The sequence below is a fragment of the Gossypium hirsutum genome, chromosome D08 (assembly GCF_007990345.1).
Source record: "Gossypium hirsutum isolate 1008001.06 chromosome D08, Gossypium_hirsutum_v2.1, whole genome shotgun sequence".
Taxonomy (NCBI): Eukaryota; Viridiplantae; Streptophyta; class Magnoliopsida; order Malvales; family Malvaceae; genus Gossypium; species Gossypium hirsutum.
In genome coordinates, this window is record NC_053444.1 from 39,142,476 (window position 1) to 39,161,307 (window position 18,832).

Below are 18,832 nucleotides of genomic sequence, written 5' to 3' on the forward strand. Positions count from 1 at the left end.
AACACAGATGGAACTTCTGATTTCTGTTTTAGAAAATAAATCCAGCAGTATCTTGTAAAGTCATCAATAAATAGAATAAAGTACCTGCTTCTGTAACACCCCGTACCCGAGACCGTTGCCGGAGTCGGACACGAGGGGTTCACAGACTAAATTCGCTTACTATCGCAGTCCATTTTAAAATTTTCCAGGCAGTTGGCTAACTGCGACACTGTCACCTTAAAAATCATATCTTGAGTTTCACAACTCGAAAATCAGTTTTGTAATTTTTCCCTGAAAGTAGACTCATATGCCCATCTACATATTTTTTTCTAGAATTTTTGGTCAGGCAAATTAGTACAGTTTATTAGTCAAAGTCTCCCATGTTACAGGGATCGACTACACTGACCTTTGCGCATTACGACTTGGATATCTCCCTGCACAGGGCTTCAATACTGATGCCGTTTGTTTCTATAGAAACTAGACTCAGAGAGGAATCCAGACATATATGGCATAACTCCTAATTATCTCTGGTTAATTTATAATGAATTTCCAAAGTCGGAACAGGGAATCTAGAAACCGTTCTGGCCCTGTCTCACGAGAACCTGAATATCTCTTAACATACTGTCCATATGATCATTTCGTTACTTTCCTATGAAAATAGATTCATCAAGTTTCGTTTACATAATTTATTCACTATTTAATTCCAATCCTACTATTTTTAGTGATTTTCCAAATCTACATCACTGCTGCTGCCAGCATCTGCCTTTAAGGTAGACTTTACCTATTTCATAGTTTCCATGATTCAACTAGCCCTTTTTGCATAAATAGCACAAATCATGATAGCGATTAACCATTCCATACCAAATGATTATAACATTATGCTCGAACATATATAAGCCATTTTCGCATGGCTATATACATTAACCAAAATATTCTTCTGCCACTAGTCTATTTTATACATGCCATAAGACAATCCGAAACATAGCAGTACCAAACAGTGGATAGTGATAGTGTGACTAGTTGCTGACGATCCTCGAGACTGTAGCTTCGCAATGAGATCTATAAAACAGAGGAAATAGAGTAAACGGAGTAAGCATTACAATGCTTAGTAAGTTTTAAGCAGTGTCAACAGATAACAATCAAATTATAACATAGTTGTTCGTATTTTTATTTCACTCTTCCTTCGGGCATACCATCCCTTTACCGAATCTGCACATCTCATCATATACAATAGGCAGATAAACTTTCACATAAAAGTGAGCTCATGTGACATAGATATATCGTATGATTTCACATCACCTCTCACACTGATCCGATGTCACATAATCATAGGAATAGTCTCATAGATTGCTCTCGTATGCATCACATAACTACCTTATGATTTAGTGCAAATCAAGCTCACATATAAACTTGGAGTACATACCTGTTTAACCTTTCGCATTGAATATATTTATAAGCAATTCTTATTACGAAGTCTTACCCGGACATAATCTCTACACGAAGTTATCGGGTCTTACCCGGACAAAATCCCCACACGTAGTCATCGGGTCTTTAGAGCTCGATATAGTACAAGCACGAAGCTTAAGGACATTAATCAGTGATAATATTCTCGCATAAAGCCTGCGGGGTTTTAACCCGGATATAGTACTGACACAAATGCCCTTCGGGACTTATCACATTTATGCACTTTCACATCCATCACATTGGCCACTCGGCCCTGTCACATATATACACTTTCACATTCATCACATCGGCCATTAAGCCTTATCACGCATATACACTTTCACATTCATCACATCGGCCATTAAGCCTTATCACATATATATACACTTTCACATTCATCACATCGGCTATTAGGCCTTATCGCACATATACACTTTCACATTCATCACATCGGCCATTAAGCCTTATCACATATATATACACTTTCACATTCATCACATCGGCCATTAGGCCTTATCACATATATACACTTTCACATTCATCACATCGGCCATTAGGCCCTATTCACATATATACACTTTCACATTCATCACATCGGCCATTAAGCCTTATCACATATATACACTTTCACATTCATCACATCGGCCATTAGGCCTTATCACAATTTAGAATTCACATATGGGTTTAATCAATAGCTTATAAGCAACTAAAACAAGTTTATCAAGGTTTACAACACAATCTCAAATTCAGCACAAGCTGTTTTTCCTGAGCAATAGTCACTAAATTATTTATAACTGGAGCTACAAAACTCCAAATCACTTTCCGTAAATTTTTCCTGAATATAGACTCGTATGTCTTCCATCCATAAAATTTCCAGAATTTTAGGTTTGGCCAATCAATACCAGATTTTTTCTTAAAGTTTTCCCCTGTTTCACTGCTTGACTAATCTGACCACTCTTCACTACGAATCAAATTTCTCATTATCAGAAATTCCTTTGCTTACACGGTTTCTTTTATAAGAAACTAGACTCATTAAGCTTTAATTTCATGTCTCATTCAGCCTCTAATTCAAATCCATGAATTTATGGTGATTTTCTAAATTCATGTTACTGCTGCTGTCCTGAGCAGGTTTATCACAATTTTACTCTTCTGACATATCCTTTCAGCACTTCATAATATCATATCCATTTGGCAACATATCATATCAATAACTTACCTATACTTCATAATAACCATTAGGCTATATGCATAAAGATTTACAATAGAGTTATGATTCTTTTAATATGTGCTTAACATATCATACTCAATCACATTATAGGCTTTAATACTTAAAACTTACCTCGATCGCTAATGTACGTCAATTCCGACTATTCGACCAATTTCCCTTTTTCCACGATCCAACTTTGTTTCCTTGAGTTCTTGAGCTAATGAACCAAATTTAAACTTATCACATCACTATTGTGTAAAACCACATTCGATTATATTATAATTCGGTTAGCAAGAAATACACTTATTCCTTATAACATTTAGCTTCGAGATCACCACCTCAATCATCTCAAGTACCAAACATGCATTAATACTCTCTTTAGTACAATTTCGTTACTTTAACTAAATACTAAACATATCCTTTTGCTTATCTATACACATCCGCATTTTAACTCATACCAATCATAACAAATAGCATAATATTTGTTAACATATAAAATTATGGTTGACATTACATCATTTACTTCCACTAACCATTTAAGCATAACCTAAGCGCATACATTGCATTGACAAACCAAACCAAAATATCCAATACATAGTCAAACATATAATTATTATTTCACTCCTTTTCGAACTAATTTATAAAATGCATTCTCAAAGCCATAGCATATCATACATGAAACTTACCAAAGATGAATTAATCATAAGCTATTTATAGTACCTTAACCAAACACAACAACTAACTTCACACATATTTTTTTCTATGCAAATACCAAAGCCGAATCAGCTAAATATACTTATGAATATATATATCATCATCGAAATCACCTAAGCTTAGACATCATTTCTTAATTCCAAGCAAGTTGCCGAATGCAACCTTACTAAATTTTCATGAATTCAAATCATGGATTCAATATACCATTACCATGAAATCAACAACCAAAAATTCATAGACAATTTAGGAAAAATCACATAAAATCGTAACACAAAAGGCATTCATCTAACACTTGATTTTTAAATTCTAACATCAAACTCAAATTTCTTAGCTCATCAACTCATGGCCGAACATCAATTATTCACCAAAACAAATTTTAACTCATGGGTTTTAGAGAAAATTAAGTAAGGGATTCAATGATACTAAAAATTAACAAAACAACTTGAATTTCACCTTGAATTGTTGCTTCCAAATGGCCGAAACTTCAAAGCCACAAATTTTATTTTCTTTCTCCTTTGTTCGGCCTCCAAGATGAACTACATGCATGTTCTCTTTTTTTTCTTTCTAATCTCAAGTTACGGCAATGGTAGAGTGAGGATGAACCACCTTTGTTTTTATCACCCATTTCTTCTTTTAATTATTCTTTCTTCCATAATATAAAGCCACTAACTATTATCATGCTAAAATGAAATGCATATAATATCTATCAACTATCATTATGGCCGGCCACTAATTAAAAGTGGTCCATTTGACATGCAAGTCCCTCATGTCAATAACTCATGCATTATTTGGCCACTTTAAATTTCACCTATCACATTATCAAGTCTTATCACATGGGTCCTTTCTTATAAATTAACACCGCCTTGATAAAAATCAAGGCACGAAATATTCACACATACAAATTCCACATACAATAAGCACAGAATATAACATCTAATTATTTTTGTGACTCGGTTTCGTGGTCCCGAAACCACTTTCCGACTAGGGTCACTTTAGGGGTGTCACAGCTTCCTTTGAGAGACTCAGTCTTCATTGGTCCACACACATCTGTATGCACAAGCTGGAGCTTCTCTGATGCTCTCCATGTTGTGCTTGTTGGAAATGGCAATCTTGCCAATTTTCCTTGCTGACATATCTCACAAAGCTCATCATTCTTCACTGAATCGATGAAATTTTCTGCCAGACCTTCATTGACCATGCGAGCTATGGATTTGTAGTTTGTATGTCCAAGCCTCTGATGCCAGAGTCTTGAGTCATCAGTGGAGGCTATGCAGGCTGAATGTGAGTCATTTGGCCCGTCTACTTCAAAACATTTATCAGTCATGGTGACTGTTATAAGGTTTGATCCACTTGGATCAAAAATTTGACATTCTTTCTCCTTGAAAACAACTGAGTAACCTTTCTCAAGTAGTTGAGTTATACTGAGAAGGTTCCTATCGATTTCAGGTACCAAAAGTACATTTGAAATGATTTTGCCACCTGTAGAGGTATGAATCAGCACATCTCCTCTTCCTTCAGCATTAATTAACTGACCATTTCCAATTTTTACTTTGGTTTTGCAGGTTCTGTCCAGGGTTTTGAAGATAGTTGCATCTGGTGACATGTGGTTTGTGCACCCACTGTCTAGAAGCCAGCCCTTTGAACCCTTCTTCTGATTTGCTGCACATGACACAGCAAAAACATGTTCTTCTTGATCACTGCTTTCTTCAGCTACTCGAGCTTCTACCTTTTGTTGCAGAAATTGATTCTGTCTTGGTTTGCTTCTATTCTTGCAAACTTTTTCAACATGGCCTTTTTTCTTACAGTGTTGGCATACTGCATCTGGTCTAAACCAGCATCTATCTTCTGGATGACCAGCTCTTTTACAATATCTGCAGAGTTGGTCACTGCTCCTAGCAGCATCAGGCTTAGGCCTGTTTTTTCAGAACTTTTTGCCTTTGTGAGTTTTGATGCTCGAGGCTTCTTTGGCTTGAAAAGCCCCTTCCTGGTGCTCCTCTTGTCTGCTGGCTCTTCTTTGCTCTTGTGCATACAAGGCATTGATTAGCTCAGTTAAGGAGATAGTTGTCAAGTCCCTTGAGTCTTCGAGGGATGAAATTTTAGCTTCATACCTCTCTGGTAGAGTGGACATGACTTTCTCAACCATTCTAGCTTCACTGAATTGCTCTCCTAGGAGCCTTATGCTGTTTACAACAGCCATAATCCGATCTGAGTACTGCTTAACTGTTTCTTCCTCTTTCATTTTAAGATTTTCGAAATCTCTTCTCAAGTTGAGCAGCTGTTGTTGCCTTGTTTTCTCAGTCCCCTGAAATTCTTCTTTCAGCTTGTCCCAAGCCTCCTTTGGTGTTTCACAGGCTATGATCCTCATAAAGATCACATCTGTCACACAATTCTGTATGCATGACATGGCCTTGTGCCTTTTTGTTCTTTCATCAGTGTGTTGCCTTATTTGAGCAACTGTTGGATTAGCTCGAAGAGGTGCTGGCTCAGCATCTGAGTTAACAACTTCCCATAGGTCGAATGCCTGCAGGTAAGTCCTCATCTTAACTGCCCAAATGTTGAAGCCCTCTCCATTGAAGACAGGTGGTGAAGCTGGTGAAAAACCTGATGATGCCATCGTTTTGATACTGAGCTACAACAGGTCCTCTAAGAATATGGCTCTAGATACCAATTGTTGGATCTAAGTGCAACAGCAGCAAGCTTCAACAGAATGCTTGTCGAGCAAGTCTCGTGACTTGTAGGAGAAACAAAGCAGAAAACTCAAATGGATTTTTAAGCAAAACTAAAAACGGAGAGCATATGGATGAAAACTTGTTGAATTAATTCCTTAAACTAAATATGGCACAAAGCCAATACATAAAACAAGTTTACAATCTTGACAAAACAGTAGGTTGACCTAAACTTCACCTACTACCACTAATACACATAGTAACTTGTGCTAATTAGCTTGAACAAATAAACAAAGCTGATTTATCAGCTCAATCAACATCAAAATTACATCAAACATAAACCTAACATAGTTATAAAGCAACTAAGTTACATTACTCTAACTTAAAATTACAAAATGAAACATAAACAGCTTGCTGACTAGAAGAACCAGCAGCTTCTGCATGTAGTGCCTTCGATAGTCTTGGTTGCTGCATGCTGACCATTACTTCAACAATAAACATATCAAAATCCTTGAATACATGTAAGTATTTCAGTACAAGGTGACAATTTTCTGCAGGTGTTATTCAATATTACAAATAAATACATTGTACTTTGGCTCATATTGAAGTCTAAAAAACAGCAGAAACCAGCCGCCTATCTGAAGGTTGTGAAAACGATCTAGTTTCTAGTCTCAAAAAGGAGAAAAAACGAATCACCATCAGATAACACTTATAAAAATCTATAAATTCATGAAATAGATCATCCTCCTTTGCAAACATTTCATATATATATAATGTATATATCTCATATGGGCATAGGCGAGAGGTTAGTAAAATACATATAATATGTATTTCATATGAGGACAGACGGGAGGTTAGTGACTCTCTATATTTCATCACCATTTTTTTTAAGGAAAGGTAATGTGAATATTAAATTTACATTAAGTGGAGCAACAAGTTTGAGTTAAAATCGAAACCTAATAGGAACAAGCATTGACGATAAATGTTGTGTAACTAAAGTAGACCACTTGATCATAAAATTTCAAAATCAAATCACATGTAGTTAGGCGTGAATAATTTAAATATATAAAACACTAACCAAAATTGAAGTGTACAGAGTACGCTTCATCACCACAATTCTCAGGGACATTCATTTAACTTGAATTTACAACCATATAAATAAGAACATTTGAAAGTATGAAAAAGTGTATCACTGAGATAAACATAATTATCGCAAATCGTATGAACTACAAGTGTTATTACTATGCATCAAACGCCATTCCAATTGTCAATAATCCAAAAAACTTCTAGCTTTATAAGAAAACAAGGCATGGGCCTTGACATGTATGCATTTTCAATAAAGGAATGGAGGTTAAAGAAATAAGAACAGTGCAGTCCTCGATGAAGCTGGTGATTCTAGATGGATTTTCTGACAACTTAGTGATTGTAATATCTAAAATCTTATGATATGGTCAAAATAAAACTAAGATTATAGCACAGGCTACCAACAAGGAACATGGAGGATCTTCAAATAAATATGGCAGCGGTTGCGATGGACCGAATTTGTTGGAGCTTAATAAGGCCCTGATACCATATATATGCTAGTGATTGTGACAAATAAAGATGGTTTTATTCAATGGTAGCAACCATATTTATACACAAAGAAAGTAACATTGAAAAGAGACCATTTTATGCTAATTATGGGGAAGTGAAAACTACTCAAGACAACAGCCATCTACATAAAATTACTCCACGAATTACAAAATCGTCAAATATATCCTAACATGAGCTGCCGTTAACTCTTGCTACCATTTAAACTCATCATAGAATGAAGCCAAGACTATGATTCAGCTTCACCCATATAACTATGCAACTTCTACAGACAAAAAGTATAATATCTGGAAAACCACTAGATAAAATTAACAAAATAGGAAAGTGGCGGAAAATGATACATAGTACATTTCTATCCTTCATCTTGTTCATTTTTAAGTTTTCTTGCGATAGAAAACAGCTAGTTGATCTCAAATGATATCTGTATTGCTATCAGTGAAATTTAAAAAAAGAAAAAAGAAAAAGTATAACAATGAGAAGGCAACAACAACCATAACAGACACCGGTTCCTCTCAAACTGCGAAACCGGTCCACTCAAAGCCCAGTGAAAGGTGAATGAGGGATAGTATGTTGAATAAATAATTTGATTACAGTAGCTTAATTTAGGGAAACTTTTAATTTGATTAACTTAGTTTAGCATATATTAGGCATTGGTTCAAATCAAATCTAGGGTAAATTATCTTGTTACTCACTCTAAAGTAATAAAATTGTCCAAAATGGTCACAACTATTTTCTTCATGACTTGGCATGCCACGATGGAAAATGTTTTCCACATATTTCTGTTGGAACATTGGCAGCATGCTTCAACAGATTTGCAAAACAGAAACAATGAAGAATTGAAGCAGAAAAGAAAAGCAAACAAAGCAACAAAACAAAGCTTGAATACACATCAAAATTTGTAACTGATCAACCATGTATTTCATTCAAATTTTGAAATATAAAGGAGTTACAAAATAAACTTGACAGTTACCTAATTTGTTTAACTACTCCAACTAATACAAGCCTAAACACTACCTGAAATGATAATAAAAAATAGCTGACCAATCAACCATTACATCAAAAGATCTTATCACTAACTTCATTTTACTAGTTTTATGAGTAAACTAAGATTGAACCAAACTAAATTACAAAAGAACAAGTTGGTTGCTTCATTCAGTCCAACTTTAATCTTGCGCACCAAGCAATGCTGCTGAGCTCGATGGCTGCATTGCAGTTGCATTGTTGCTGCTGATCTTGACAGTAGCTGGCTGCTGGTTCCATGTTGCATTGCAGTCCAACTCTCAACACTCCTCCTCGGACTGTATGCAACACATACCAATTGCACTTCTCAATACCTCAAATCGTGCAGCTCCTAAGGGCTTAGTTAGCATGTCAGCCAATTGTGCCTCTGAGCTACAATGAGCAAGGCTGAGTTCCCTTGTTTGTTCAGCCTCTCAAACAAAATGCAATTTAATCTTAAAGTGCTTAGTCTTACCATGGAACACGGTGTTTTTAGCTATAGCAACTGCTGATTGATTGTCCACCCAAATCTCAGTTGCTTCAGCTTGAGTTTCATTAAGGTCTTGAAGCAGTTTCTTGAGCCAAATGGCCTGGTTGACAGCTGCTGCAGCTGCAATGTACTCTGCTTCAGCTGTGGACTGAGCAACAGTCTGTTGCTTCTTTGAAATCCAGCAAAACATGCCTGATCCAAGTGTGAAAAAGTATCCAGAGGTACTCTTCATGTCATTAAGGGATCCTGCCCAGTCACTGTCTGAGTAACCTTCAAGTCTCAGCTCTTTTCCACTTTCAAACATCACACCAAAGTTTGATGTCCCTTTAACATATCTAAGGACCCTCTTTGTGGCCTTCAAATGAGCCTAATTACAGCAGTGCATGAACCTCGATAGCAAACTAACACCAAACATAATGTCTGGCCTAGTTGCTGTTAGATACAACAAGCAACCTACTAGGCTTCGATTGTGCCTCTCATCAACCCTTTCTTGATCACCACTGCTAGTCAATTTTTCACCTTGAGCCACTGGTGTGCTTACTGTTTTACAGTTTTGCATGCAAAATTTACCAAGGATCTTCAAGGCAAATGTGTGTTGGCTGATGAAGATGCCTCGATTAGACTGGTGAACTTCCATGCCAAGAAAGTATGTCATGATCTCCAAATCAGTCATCTCAAATACTTGCTGCATTTGAACCTTGAACTCATCAATGAGCTCAACTTTGCTCCCTGTCACTAATAAATCATCCACATACAAGGAAACAATCAGCAAGGTCTCCTGTTCTAACTTCTTAACATAAATGGTAGGTTCACTAGTACTTTTTACAAATCCAAGCTTAGATAGGTAAGTATCAACCCTGTCATACCAGGCCCTTGGTGCCTGTTTCAGGCTATAAAGGGCCTTTCTATCTGTACACTTTGTCTTCATGTCCAGCTATCTAAAAACCATCTGGTTGCTTGATAAAGATCTCCTCCTTGAGAAAACCATTCAGAAATCCTGATTTCACATCCAATTGGTGAACCCTCAAATGTTTCTGAGCTGCTAAAGCAAATAGGAGCTTAATTGTGTCCAGTCTTGCTACTGGAGCAAATGTTTCCAAGAAGTCAACTCCATATTGCTGACTATAGCCCTTCACCACAAGCCTGGCCTTGTGCTTGTTCAAAGAGCCATCAGCATTGTATTTGGCTCTATACACCCACTTAACACCTATGACCTTCTTGTGTTCTGGTCTGTTCACCAATTCCCATGTCTGGTTCTTGTTAATCATTTCCAACTCAGCTTCCATGGCTTTCATCTAATTTCCATCTTTGGCAGCCTCCTCAAAATCTGTAAGCTCAATCACAGCAACACTACACCTTTGATAAACATCAGCCAAGGTCCTGGTGCCCCTCACTAGTGTATCATCAACAGCATCTTCATTTGGTCCTTCTTCTGTAGGGTCAATAACCAAGTCCAACTGGTCTATTTCTGACATGCCTACTTCAGCACCATTCCAGTTCCACACCTTTTCCTCATCAAACTTCACATCTCTGCTGACTGAGACCTTCTTTGATGAAGGATCATACACTCTATAACCCTTCTTGTTACTGTTATAGCCAACAAAGATTCTTGGAATAGCCCTACTCTCAAACTTGGTTCTCTTTTCCACTGGAACATGAGCATAGCACACACAGCCAAACACTTTCAGGTGTGTTACCACTGGTTTGACTCCATGCCAAGCCTCAAAAGGTGTTTTGCCCTTGACTGCTCGAGTTGGCAACTTATTGAGCAGGTATACTGAGGTATTAACTGCCTCAGCCCAAAACTGACTTGGAAGCTTGCTTTGAAACACCAGACATCTGACCATGTTCAACACAGTTCTATTTTTTCTTTCACAAACTTCATTTTGTTAAGGAGTATAAACTGTTGTAAGCTGATGGTGAATCCCAGCACTGTCACAAAGCTTCTAAAATTTATCAGACACATATTCTGAACCATTATGAGTCCTCAAGGCTCTAATTTTGCAACCAGACTAATTTTCAGCATATGCCTTGAATTTGCAGAAGGCTTCAAATACCTCTGACTTCTACTTCAAGAAGTAGACCCAACACAACCTTGTTAGATCATCTATAAACAGGACAAAATACTTGTTGTCACTGATTGAAGGTGTTATCATAGGACCACAAACATCAAAATGCACTAATTCGAGTTTATCTTGGGCTCTCCAAGCACTATCAGCAAGAAAAGGCAGTCTAGCCTGCTTACCAAGCTGACAAACCTCACAAACAGTCCCACTAGGTTCAATCTTAGGCATGTTATCAACCAGATTTAGCCTACGTAACAGATCAAGGGATCTGAGGTTAGCATGGCCTAATCTCCTATGCCACAAGTCAGTACTTTCAGTAAGGCTGGTGTAAGCCTTTCTTTCCACTTGACTAACATCCAGCATAAAGCACCTATCAGCCATAGAGACCATAACTAGCTCCTGACCATGCATATCTTGAACAATACAACAGCCATCTTTAAAGACCAAGGTATAGCCCTTTTCAACTATTTGGTCTACACTAAGCAAGTTCTGGTCTAAGTCAGGTACAAAGAGCACATCAGTGATTAGCTTGTTACCTGAACCAGTGCTAACCAGCACATTGCCTTTGCCCTTAGCCTCAATTAGCTTCCTATCTCCAATTCTGATCTTCGAGTAGAAGCTTCTATCTAGGCTCTTAAACAACTTCTCATCAGCTGCCATATGGTGTGAGCAGCCACTGTCTAATAGCCAATCACTACTGGCCTTTGTTGTGCCAACAAAACAGGTTGCTGTAAACAAATGCTCCTCTTGAGCTTGCAGATCCTCAGCAGGTCGAGCCTGTTGTTGAGTAGCCTCCTTTGGCTTGCCCTTGCACACCTTCTCCACATGACCAAACTACTTACACTTCCTACATTGGATGTCTGGCTTAAACCAGCAATATTTCTCTGAGTGTGTGGTCTTTTTGCAGTGGAAACATGGTGGAAACACCCTTTTTGCTTCATCCATTCATGTTTTGACTCTTCTATTGTGCCAAGGCCTTTTTCCTTTAGCACTCAAACTCGAGCCTTCACTGGCTTTTGCCTGGAAAGCAGCTTCAGGATTCTCTTCCTGCCTATTTGCCCTCCTTTTCTCAAGTGCATATAGGGAATTTATTAGCTCAGACAATGAAATGGCCGATAAGTCCCTCGAGTCCTCAAGTGATGAAATCTTTAACTCTAATTTCTCAGGGAGAGTTGTGATGACCTCTTCAACAACTCTGCTCTCAGTGAAGTCCACTCCAAGAAGCCTTATGCTGTTGACAATGGCCATTATCCTGTCTGAGTACTGCTTGATGGTCTCAGACTCTTTCATTCTCAAGTTCTCAAAGTCTCTCCTGAGGTTGATCACTTGCTATTGCCTTGTCTTGTCAGTCCCCATGAACTCCTCCTTTAGCATCTCTCATGCCTGCTTTGGTGAGTCACAGGCCATGATGCGAGTGAATATCACATCAGACACTCCATTTTGCAGACAGGCCATAGCCTTGTGCTTCTTGGCTCGCTCCTCAGAATGCTGCCTCATTTGAGCAATGGTGGGATTGGCTCTCAATGGAGGTGGTTCAGCATCATTCTCGATTACACTCCAGAGATCGTGTGCCTGGAGGTATGTCTTCATTTTGACTATCCAGATGTGATAGTTTTCTCCAGTGAACACTGGTGGTGATGGTGGAGTGAAACTCATTTTGCTTGTCTGAGTTTAGATGCTTCGATCTTAACTGTTTTAAACTTTGGTTTTGTTTGAAAACAACCGAATGACAAAGGCCCCTCAAAGACTCGGGCTCATGATACCATCTGTTGGAACATTGGCAGCATGCTTCAACAGATTTGCAAAATAGAAACAATGAAGAAACGAAGCAGAAAAGAAAAGCAAACAAAGCAGCAAAACCAAGCTTGAATACACATTAAAATTTGTAACTGATCAACAATGTATTTCATTCAAATTTTGAAATATAAAGGAGTTACAAAATAAACTTGACAATTACCTAATTTGTTTAACTGCTCCAACTAATACAAGCCTAAACACTAGCTGAAATAATAATCAAAAATAGCTGATCAATAAGCCATTACATCAAAAGATCTTATCACTAACTTCATTTTACTAGTTTTATGTGTAAACTAAGATTGAACCAAACTAAATTACAAAAGAACAAGTTGGTTGCTTCATTCGGTCCAACTTTAATCTTGCGCACCAAACAATGTTGCTGAGCTCGATGGCTGCAATGCAGTTGCATTGTTGCTGCTGATCTTGACAGTAGTTGGCTGCTGGTTCCATGTTGCATTGCAGTCCAACTCTCAACAATTTCTTCCATTATCCACGTTCACGCAGTACACCGAGAATGCCAACGCCGGGAACGGGCAATCATTCTCGAATTACGGCAAAAACGGTAACAACATTCCTAACGACTTAAATAGTTACAGAAAAGGAGCCTATGTCGTAGGGTCAAGTTTTTCCAGTTTCGGAGAAGCAGCCAATGGTGTGAATGACAGTTTCACTCCATACTAATTCGACTCTAACGCTGCACAAATACGTTCAAGAGTTATGGAGATGGCAACAATGCGGCGGTCAACAGTTTCTCAAGCTATCGCGATCAATCCAATGTGGGTGACAATTCTTTCCAATCTTACACTAAAAATTCCAATGGAGAGAAAGTCAATTTTTCAAACTACGGCCAATCTTTCAATGAAGGAATCGATAAATTCACAAGGTAGGGCCAAGGAGCAGTGGGTCAACCCATTGGGTTCAAAATCTATGGAAGAAACAACACTTTTAAGGATTATTCAAAAAAGGGCATCGTTTTCGGTAGATACAACTATGGCAGTTCCTCTGAAACTGCTTAAGACCAGTGGCAATGTCGTGAATAAATGGGTGGAGCCGGGCAAATTCTTTCAGGAGAAGTTGTTCAAGCGGGGAACCGTGATGCCAATGCTGGAGATTAGAGATAAAATGCCCGTAAAAATCAATTTTGCCCTTGATTATTGCTTCTAAACTACCATTTTCTTCCTCCAAGATTGGTGAATTGAAGCGGATATTCCACGCGGGGGATAACTCCACACTGGACGCTTTGAAAGAGTGCGAGTGAGCGCGGAGCCCGGCGAGACCAAGCGGTGTGTGGGGTCGGCGGAGGACATGATCGATTTCGCCACCTCAGTTTTGGGGCCGAACGTGGAGGTTGGTTCGATGGAGAACGTGAAGGGGTCAAAGCAGAACATAAAGACCGGAAGCGTTAGAGGAATCAAAGGCAGTTTCTTGCCATTAGAGTTTGTACCCGTATTTGCTTTACTGTTGCCAAATCTATTAATTATGTGGAAAATGAAAGAAACACGTGTAAAACATTTTCCAACGTGGCATGCCCAATCATCATTCCCTTAAGAAGACAATTTTAGGGTTGTTTACCGAAAAAGAAACAAAGAAAGGAAAGCCATCTTTCGACAAAACACCCACAGTTCCAGCATGCAAATTGGAAAGATACGTAGACCTGAAGATCCAAATAATAGCAATCGTGGTCTTATCGTTATTAAAGCAATGACAGTTAGAGAGAAGTTTGAAGAAAACAGCTTACATTTACATTGCATCCATAAAATACACAAAATTTTATAATTAAACCTACACTTTTACTCTTAGAAAAGGAACAGTTATGTGAAATCTCAGTTTATCAGACAATATTTTCCCGAGATGAAAAATGAGACAGAAAGTGCAAAGAGAGGGGAAGAGGGATACACTATATATAAATCTCTACTTGGGTTTCCTTTTTGTTGCTTCACCAGTCCAGTAAGTTTTGACAGCAACAAGAATTTTCTCAGGATTGAAGGGTCCACTTTCATGGTCCACGATATGACTCTTCCATCTCATTCCATCAGTTATACTCTTTATCTTCACTAACAGCTCCACTGTGTCCCTAAATATAACTGACCCTTCCGGCCTCAGAATCCGGTCCATCTCCAACAAGATGTAAGTGATGTCACACCTTCAAGCAACATATGTACATGAGTTTAAACAAATTACATCAAACATTGAGAATCTCATCTTCCGAAAGAAATAGAATGTTTACCTGTGCTGATATAAAGTAAACAAGCCACTAGCATGGATGAGGTCGTAGGTTCTTGGATATGTCGAGAATGCCTCGCACCAATCCTGGTACGTACCAATTAGACCTCGTTCATAAATAACTCCCAAAGTGTCATAGTCTATATGTGCAGGGATCACATTCATGACCCACACTGGATACTTTGCCACAGCTGCTGCGAATCCCCCCAGGTAAGCATTCATGTCCATAATATTCCGATATCGGCCTGAGCGTAGGGGAGCAATAATTCGATTGTAATGTGCTATCTTATCCTTCCACTGTTCGTTATCCTCTATAAATCTATCAACACCGAGGCCTGGTACTGAGCCACGGCTAAGTCTAGGAGGAACAGAGAATGCACGCTCCGGCCATTTTAATAGTTCACCGCCAGCAACTTCATCTGAGCTCAATACTTGTGGAACTGGGGTTATGCAAGCTTCCAAACTTCTGTACCTTTTTAGCACAAATGAGAATGACAAGGAAAATGAGACCGAAAAAGGGCTTTATATTCATGGGTATCAAAGGAGGAAATTAATTGTATGAAAGACGGTAAAGAGAGTACCAAGCTGTATCTGGATCCTCTGATTTGCACATGACCTCTTTAACACACCCGACGTGGTTGATGGGCTTTTGCCAAATTGCTAGATCGTTGTTTTCAGTCACTTTCTTCCAGCATAGGCGTCTAGCAACGTTTTCGATAGCATCTTGCTCTTGTTTTAAGTCCTCCTTTGTTCTTTCCCACCCTCTCCAATATTTCTTCCAGTTGATAGGAGGACCAGAGAGAATCCAGTAACCCCCAGGTCTTAGAATGCGGTCCACTTCCATGAGATACAAACCCTCTATCCCCAATTAAAGGCAACCATTAGCTAATATACAAGTTTCAACCCATAGAACGATGAGATAGAGATGCCTTACCATTATTCTGCCAAGGGATCAAACAACGAGAACAATGAGCCAAGTCAAAAGCCCTTGCTGGGTAAGGAAGCCTCATGGAACCTATGATTCCGATCATTGCAGGAACTCCGCGTTCCAGTGCAAACTGGACTTGTGCTTCGTGTGTATCTCTTGGAGCAAAAGACATTGTCAAGATATTCCTCTTCAACAGGTAAGCACCGAAACTGGCAACCTACCACCAGAGAAAATAATAAACGGATCAGCAAAGGCAAGGTAAATAGTACGCGCTTCAAGTACCAGTTATTAACAATAACATAGACCAAAACTAGATAGGGAGCCCAAACAGAATTCACGGTTAGATAAAAGACAGGAAAAGCAAGCAAATATAATGCAAGAGGATGTTCATTTCATTTACTTACCCCACATCCAGTATCAACAGCTGTCCTGATGTTTCCATCAGTGAGGGGAATGAGCTCGCCAATGTCATCAATATATGCATCGGCTCCCCGAGGGAACATGGTGCCTCCCCCAGGGAATCTGAAACGATCACCCTCTACTTGAATCCAGTTCTGGACTGCCTTCTCGATGCTGAGTTCTTTGTGAGGGATGTTGTCGTACCATGCGTAATCACGAGACTGAGGCCATTTGAAAGGGGTCTTATACTTGGGCGGAGCTGGTATAAGGCAGAGGAGCATTTCTTGCTTGGTGGGACAATGCCGTTCTCGATATTTCATCATGTCGCGATCGAATTTTCTTCCTCTCACTTTATCTTGGCAAGGAGTGTACTCACTGTATGCCATATCACATGGTGGGAATTGACTGATTGTTTTTGAACTGTCGAGAGCCACCTGGTGATGGCTTGCAAAGTCCAAGTTTGTTAATGATTGATTACTGCCATTGCTGTCTGGTGTAGCGCTATTATTATCGCAACCAACTCTTGTGTATACATCGTATTGACTGCTAGGAGTAGTCTGCCAAGCTCCCAACACATAAAATAATATGCAGAGAGCACTCACCCCAAGAATCCACGTGAGACGCTTCCTCTTTGCTTCCAGCTGATGATGCATTTGCAATCCACTGTACTCTCTGGCCATCACGTTAATATATCCAGTTTATCTCATCACAGGCTAATGATATACGAAAGAAGATAAGGTGAACGATTAGAATCAAAACATAGTAGCACCAAGTAAAAAACAAACATATATTATCTTTACAGACATTCTCTCAAGTTATGTTATCATAAACTTTCCTTCGGAGACAACGAGGTAATTAAGAACAAATGATCCTGATACTGACAAACATGTTTTTACGTTATAATAATGCTGGTGGGCTTTGTTTTCTTTTCTCAAAAACCTGTTTTTGAGGGATGTTTGAAACCAAAAATGGGATTGAATTCAAGGACACGAAGGAGAGAATTGAGGTAAGAGAGGGTGGATTTGGTCTAAAGAAAGGACAAAAAAAGGGAAATGGGAAGATGTTGAGAATTCACAGGAGAGTGAACAGCCTCTTTTCTCTCCCTTCCATATCCATTGCTTTTACACCTTCCATTTTTCTCCGGTTTTTAGGTTCCAACTTCAAACATTCATATTTAAAAGTTATAAAAATGATTATCAAATTATTAGTAATTTTTTTATGACCCAATTATAAAAAATTATAAAATGATCATTCGTCTGTTCAAATTTATTCTTTTTGGTCACCCATCTTAGATTTTTTGTTGTTTTCATTTTTATATTAGTTAAACGGTGACAAAAAAAATGATAAATTTGAATAGTTAAGTAACCATTTTTTAACTTTTCATAGTCTGATGAAGAAAAAAATTATAGTTGGCTAATCTTTACGGTAGTTTACCCTTAAAATAATCTTTCTTATGTAATAGGGTTTATTCATTCTTTTGGAGCCTCAAGCTGGTAATGATTTATGTGTTGAAATTTAAACTTGACAATTGTTCTCACGTTGGGGTTTAAACTAGACAATTGTTCTCATATTGGGACCTTAAATTTTTCCTCCAACTCTTTCTCAATGAAATTGACCAATTGACAAGTTTAGGAGCTAACTTGAACACACACACAAAAAAGTTCAGACTTCAATATAAGAATAATTGTCAAATCATGGGCTAATTTAGACAAAATAAAACTTCAAGCCCCAATGCGGAATACTCGTTAAATTCAAACCTTAAATAATGCATAAACATTATATAATATTAATACAACTTAAATTCAAAAATATTAATTGTAAAAAATAGAATGTCGATAATGGCAAGAAAAGAGAGAAAAATAGAACACAGATTTTACATGGAAACCCTTTTGGGAAAAAACCACGGGTAGAGGAAAAGAAAATTCACTATGTCGAATTCGAATGATACAAGAGGAGAGACGACTACGTCTATTTATAGATTTGTAAAACCATGTTCTAATCAAAGTCAAATCAAATAGAAGTAATGCAGTAAGGTTAAAACAATTTATTCTAATCAACATCAAATAGAGGAATCATACTCTATACAGATTTCACTTGTGCAGCCTGTACTGTATTTTGCCACTTTTATTTTTATTTAAAAAAAATTTGGGTCACATATCTTTAACATTAACAAAATTTTAAAAATATTTAAAGCATGATATTAATAGAAACTAAATATACAATTTTTTATTTTAAAATTTGCATCAATTTACATGTGAATTATTTTAAAATATAAATATTACAAATTTTACGATAAAATTTATTAATTGATTTGATGTTTTAAAAATATAT

General features: G+C 37.9%; 1 protein-coding gene and 1 pseudogene across 1 annotated transcript; one reads left to right on the plus strand and one right to left on the minus strand.

Moving 5' to 3' along the window:
* The first annotated feature begins 13,308 nt into the window (after positions 1-13,308).
* On the plus strand, positions 13,309-14,428 carry LOC107907255 (polygalacturonase 1 beta-like protein 3; annotated as a pseudogene).
* A 190-nt stretch (positions 14,429-14,618) lies between these two features.
* Positions 14,619-17,478, minus strand: LOC107918379 (probable methyltransferase PMT17). The gene is made up of 5 exons (XM_016847934.2): positions 16,507-17,478; positions 16,109-16,319; positions 15,756-16,032; positions 15,179-15,646; positions 14,619-15,094 (listed from the first exon to the last, which is right to left on the minus strand). The coding sequence occupies exons 1-5, from the start codon at positions 17,179-17,181 to the stop codon at positions 14,863-14,865; spliced, it is 1,863 nt and encodes a 620-aa protein (XP_016703423.2). The 5' UTR covers positions 17,182-17,478; the 3' UTR covers positions 14,619-14,862.
* Between the last annotated feature and the right edge of the window lie 1,354 nt (positions 17,479-18,832).

Bases quoted from the DNA above. Each gene is read 5' to 3' on its own strand.
- LOC107918379 (XM_016847934.2), bottom strand. From the start codon at position 17,181: ATGGCCAGAGAGTACAGTGGATTGCAAATGCATCATCAGCTGGAAGCA. The intron at 16,320-16,506 runs GTAAGTAAATGA...CTCTGGTGGTAG, and splicing joins CTGTTGATACTGGATGTGGG to GTTGCCAGTTTCGGTGCTTA. The intron at 16,033-16,108 runs GTAAGGCATCTC...AATTGGGGATAG, and splicing joins GATCCCTTGGCAGAATAATG to AGGGTTTGTATCTCATGGAA.